At 57.1% G+C, this 5,726-nt stretch overlaps 1 protein-coding gene across 1 annotated transcript in view; it reads right to left on the reverse strand.

The window, feature by feature from the left end:
* NID2 (nidogen 2 (osteonidogen)) overlaps positions 1–5,690 on the reverse strand; it is a 16,156-nt gene extending 10,466 nt beyond the window's left edge. The window contains 6 exon segments of the mRNA XM_009077146.1: positions 1–55; positions 133–179; positions 181–280; positions 936–1,308; positions 1,569–1,805; positions 5,214–5,690. The exon segment at positions 1–55 is cut by the window's left edge and continues 188 nt beyond it. Of these exon segments, the coding sequence (XP_009075394.1) occupies positions 1–55; positions 133–179; positions 181–280; positions 936–1,308; positions 1,569–1,805; positions 5,214–5,690 (1,289 nt within the window).
* Positions 5,691–5,726: the final 36 nt, after the last annotated feature.

Here is a 5,726-nt window from a genome sequence, read left to right on the forward strand (position 1 = left end):
GCCCGTCCCACCGCCAGGCTCCCGCTCACCTTCCCATTGAGGCGATGCACGGCCCCTGGGCAGGGAGATGGGCATCCCTGGCAGTGGCCACCCAGGTATGGCGTGCCCATCCCCACCACCCACCCCACGTACCTTCGGGCAGGCACTGCCGCCCATTGCCGTAGTAGGTGGCTCGGCAGGCAGCAGAAGCCGGTGGAGTAGTCAGTGCAGAAGGCGTGTGGGGAGCAGCGCCCATGGTGCTGGGCACAGGTCTCCCTGCTGGATGCACTGTAGGTGAACACTGGGGACAAGGGGACAGGGATGAGTATATGGTGACAAAGCCACTTCTCATGGGGAGTGAGCTCCTTGCCTTCTTGCCCCCCAAAACAGCGCTGGGATACAGGCCAGCTGGCAGCAGCAGTTCCCAAGGAAGCTACCCGGGATGCAAAGGGGTGGTGGAGGGTTTGGAACCTGTTGGCTGATTTCAGGCACATCTGACAGAGGGCAAGAGATCTAATTCCTGGGTATTTCTGGGAGACAGCTGGCTGGGGACAGGGATTTGTTCCCCCAGGCACGTGCCACGGCAGCTCCACAGCTGGCTCAGTGGTGGGGAGGGCAGTAAGGCCAGCCCTGGCCCCATGATGGGACATGTCCTCTGAGCATCCCATCCCATGAGCTTCCCATCCTCCAAGCTTCCCTCCTTTTCCATTGGCAAACCCAGCAGGAGGAAGTATGGCTCCAGCAGCCCCTTGGCAGCAGGATTTGGCTGGGAGGAGAGGAGCTGCAAGGGCAGCAGCTTTGCAGGAGTGACTCCAGCCCGCGCTCACTCCAGCCCCAGCAGCTCAGGAAGGGATGAACATGCAGCTCGGGGCCTTTTTTAGGGAGCCACCAGCCATGAGCTGTCCCAGTTGGGTCATTGTCCCTTTTGGGTCATCAGAGGGGTTGTGACCACTCACCATCAGGGTTGAAATGTGCATCTTCCTCCACGCCAACACCATGGTGCCCAGAGCTGTAGAAAGAGGGGTTGGCAGAGTAGCTCTGCCGGATGCCACCGTCCCCATCGGGGCGCAGCAGGCGGCTTCGCTCCTGGGCATCCCTCCCCTCAGGGACAAAGCCCAGGAGCACTGGGGTCTGGGATCCATGGTTGGGATGCTGTGCTGGCAGATCCATGAATGTGTGATCGGCACGGGTGTAGTCGGCGGTGCTGGAGTCAGGATGCACAGGGAGGCTCTGCAGCACACCAGGAGCAGCTCCTCCACTGCCTCCCGGCTCCACATGCTCCAAACTGCCCACATGGAACACCCACACACCAGGTATCCCTGTGTTGCTCTCCCTGCAGACAGCAGCACACATGAACATCCAGCAACAGCCATGCTGGGGAACCCATCCCAAAGGTACAATTCCTACTCCACACCACCCTTCCAGGACCCCAAATGCAGCTTCAGTGCATGTAGGACTGAGCTCTCTGATGCAGCTCAGACAGCACCCCCAGCTCACTCCCCTCTTTCTTCCAGCCTTTAGAAGGCTCCAGGGCTGGGAGAAGGTGACCCTGCTCCCTCTGCCCATCCCACACAGGCCCCAGGTGCCACACACCGCTCCAGGTTCCTCAGATCCTGCTCATTGCTGGCCAGGCTGTGGAAGAGTCCATCCCTCTTGGGGTCATCACCGTCCCCCCAGCTGAAGCCCACCCTGGCTGGCAGCTCCAGCTGGACGTTGTAGGATTCCTTGGGTCGTGTCCCCAGGAACTGGAGGCCACCACTGGGGTAGAGGAAGATGGTGTAGGTGTCCTCATCGTTGTAGGCTATGACTGCCTGGAAGGTGTTGAGCTGCCAAAGGGAGAGAAGGATGAATGGATGTCATGGGGCTGCAGGACCACAGCAGAGGACTGAGGGAACAGGACCAGGGATGTGACAGGCAGCTCCCCACATACTGCAGTGCATACAAGCACTCCAAAAGAGCCTCCATCAGAGGCTCTTCTCCTGTGAAGTCAGGCTGGGAGAGGTGGGGGTGTCCAGCCTGGAGAAGAGCGCTACAGAGACCGAGGAGATAATTTGCTGCTTGGGCTGTCTAAGCTGGCTCTTGTATGAGAAGCTGGACTACATGACTGATAGAGGACTCTCCTAATCTATGTAATTCTCTTATATCCTTCACTCCAGCAACAGTCAGCACCCTGAAACACTTCTACCGACCTGAAGAGAATCACCAGCCAATACTTCTCAGTCCCACACTCACAAGTGAAGGCATTTTGATGACACTATTTCAGACTTCACTTCCCCTTCAGGAAAAAGGCACATTTGGCAGAGGGGTGGAATAAGATCATCTGTAAGTTCCCTTCCAACCCAAACCATTCTATAATCATCCTGCAGAAACCTCCTGGGGAAGAGCAGGAGCAGGGGCTGCTCCTGCACTGCCGAACTTCAAGTGCAACATCCCGGGAAGATGATCAGCATCCTCCAGGGAGCCCACAACAGAGTCAGGCCATCCCTCAGTGTGGGGTGTCCCTTGAGCACAGGGAGGTGACAGCCCTGTACCTTGCCCAGGAGCATCCCTGGCCACATAACCCGCACACCAGATTGGTGCTGAAGCCTTGGAGCCCCTTGCAGGCGAACAGGAGTTCCCCTCCCACTGGCACCAGTAGCTTCTCTCCATCCCATCAGCATCAGAGGAAAACCCTCATCCCCTGCTTCTCCCTGGGAACAATTTTAGCTGGATTTCCTCCGGAAAAAACATGCCTGTGCTCCTGGCTTCCCCACACCCATACATCCCGCTATAGGCACGCTGGCTGCCTGCCCTGCCAGCCCTGGGGCCGTGCCAGTCCCCAGCGAGGCTGTGCCAGGGAGCAGGACAGCAGCAAAACCCCATGGATGGGCAAGCTCTGGAGTGAGCACAAACCTTACAAGCCACCAGAGAATCTACACACAAATTGTGGTCACCTCAAATGTGGAAAAACCAACCCCACACAGCTCCTGCTCCCCGAATAAATAAGCACACAGCAGCAGCACTTCCCCACAAGCCGCTGGAAGCAGCAAGCAGGGAACGGAGCCCGAGGGATGGAAAAGTGATTAAACTCCCAGTTTCACCCCTGGAGCAGAGGATGGGATGAGTGTGGGCTCCCCCCACACGGTCCCCACAGCCCTAGCCCCAATTTTGGGGTGCAGGGCCCCCGGGGCATCAGGAGGTTTCTTAGCAGCCCCACGGGACATAAAGAGCCTTGTTGTGTGCGTCGCACACTTGGGCATTCAGAGACCCCGAGCAAAGGCAGCCAAAAAGCTGGGGGGGGAGGGATAACCCCCCCCGGGGCTGGATGCCTCCCCCACGCAGACAAATCCAGCAGCAGCTGCAGGACTCATTTTGCCGAGTGGTGAGGGGGGACACTGTGGGTGACATCGATGTGCTGGCACAGTGGGATGAAGGGAGTAAGGGAGGGGGAAGCCCCCAGCTGCTCCTGGCAAAGAGCTGCAAAGGGCAAATTCCAGCCCAAAAGGGCAAGTTTAGCTCTTACAGAAGCAGGGACAGCCCTTGTCCCGCTCTGCATCTTGGAACAGTATCACTGCAGAGACTAGGAGTGTGTCCCCAAGCAGCTGGAGGGGACAGGGCACAGCCACAGCACTGCCAAACCTCCCACCCGGGCAGGCCCCCCCAAGCAGGGGGCTGGGGAGCCCCTACCCCCCCACCTTAACCCAGGTTTCTGCTCCTGAGGCTCAAAAAGGATGAGCTGCAACTTTCCAAAGCAGGAGGGAAAGGCTTTGGAGTCAATCCTGGTTCCAAGCAGCAGGAGGGCAACGTTTTCATAAATGGCACATTTGGTCAGAGGTGTTTGGGGTGTTTTTGAGCAGTTTTGGCTAAGGGGAAGCTCAGCCAGGCACAGGCACAAGCTGCATTTCAGTGAGTCTTGAACAAAGCTTTCCCTGGAGCTGCTCATTTCCAAACAAGACCAGTTTCATTCTAAAACCTGATCCAATTCTCAGAGAGGGGGAAATACCCACAACTGGGAAGAGAAAAGAGGAGGCTGTGCTTTTGGCGGCCACGAGGTCACTGCGAGGCCCCTGATGGCATCTCTTCAGTTGCTTAACCAAGTTCTAAATTAGAGGAAAAAATGTGCCTTGTTTCCTTCCAAACCTCAGTTTTCTTCCCCTGTTTGGCTTCTCTCTCAGCAACTCACTACTGATGGGCCCCAGAGCAGGGGGACAGCCAGCAGGGATGGCTTCTGGTGGTGGCCACTGATGGGCTTTGGGTTCAGCCCACCCCATCCTTGCCCATCACACAGTATCCATCACCAGTTCTCCTCTATCAGCTCCTCATGACCAGCTCATTTCAAGGAGTCCATCCTGCTGGCAGAGCGTCACTGTCACCTCCTCAGCATGTCATCAGCCTAATGTGACACCTCATGCCTCAGTGTTTTCGGGAAAGGCAGTGCTGTAGGTCCACCCACACAGGAGCCTTATCAGCCTCATGGGTGGAGAGCACAGGTCACCTCACTGACCTGACAGACCACCTATGAACTTGTTTTCCACACACAAAATCAACTCACAGTGGAAACTCTGAAGCTTATTCCTCTCTGACAGCATAATCAGCACAGGGGCAGAAGGAAGGACCGGCCCCAGGTCATCAGCAACAGCCAGGAGCAGGATGGGTGCCCTGGGCCATGGCTTCCCACAGCTGCCCCTGGCTACACTCTGCCCTGCAAATCAGAGCACTGTAAAGCTTTGCCTGAAAAGAAACATGGAATCATAGAATCACAGAATGGTTTGGGTTGAAAGATACCCTAAAGTTCATCTCATTCAACCTCCTGCCATGGGCAGGGACACTTTCCACTAGCCCAAGTTGCTCCAAGCCCCATCCAACCTGGCCTGCAGCACTGCCAGGGATGGAGCAGCCACAGCTTCTCAGGGCAACCTGTGCCAGTGCCTCAGCACCTTCACAGCCAAGAATTTCTTCCTAACATCTAATCCAATGAGTCTGAAGCCAATTCCTCCCTATCCTATCACTCCATGCCCTCACACAAGCACTTCCAACCACTGAGCTGAAGACAACCTCTACACCTTTATCAGCAAAGCCAACATCTCCAGCACCGCCACAGCTCTGAGCAAAGAGGAAAAGCTCCATGTTCTTTCTGCTGCTCATCCAAGGATGGATGGATGGACTCACCATCCAACTGCCCAGGAAGAAGAGACTGAGCATTTTGGATGCTCCACAAGGAAGACGGGTATCCAAGCTCAGCCCATTGTCCTCACCTTCGTGGAGGGTTCAGTGTCCTGGGAGAGCTCCTGGTAGGCACCCACATCCTCCCAGGTGACAACGAAGGCATTGGTGGGCACGAAGGAGCCAGCAATGTGGGGGAACCCAGCCTGGATGTAGCCCACAGCCTGGTCCAGCACGTCTGGAGAGTCATCTTGCCGGTAGTAGATGTTCCCTCTGTCCCCGGAGGTGTCAAGGTCGGCCAGGAAGGGAGCGATGACAGGGAAGTCTGTGGGGAAATCGTCATCCACGTACTGCGTCTCCCTGGGGAAATCCTGGGTGGAGATGACCCCATTGGTCCCCACCTGCAGGGAGAGGGGTGCAGGGTGCTCAGGAGCTGCAGAGGTGCCTCCACCACTGGTCCCCCCACTGTGTCTCTCCCTCCTCGGTGGAGTGGGGCACAGGGCTGAGAGCCCTGAGGCCGCGTGGCCCCATCCATTCGGGAAGAAAACAAAGACCTCGGACTTCTCCATCCCCCAGGGAGCTGCAGCTCAGGGGCCATCCCAGCT

The sequence above is a fragment of the Acanthisitta chloris genome, unplaced genomic scaffold (genome assembly GCF_000695815.1).
Source record: "Acanthisitta chloris isolate BGI_N310 unplaced genomic scaffold, ASM69581v1 scaffold21736, whole genome shotgun sequence".
Lineage (NCBI taxonomy): Eukaryota > Metazoa > Chordata > Aves > Passeriformes > Acanthisittidae > Acanthisitta > Acanthisitta chloris.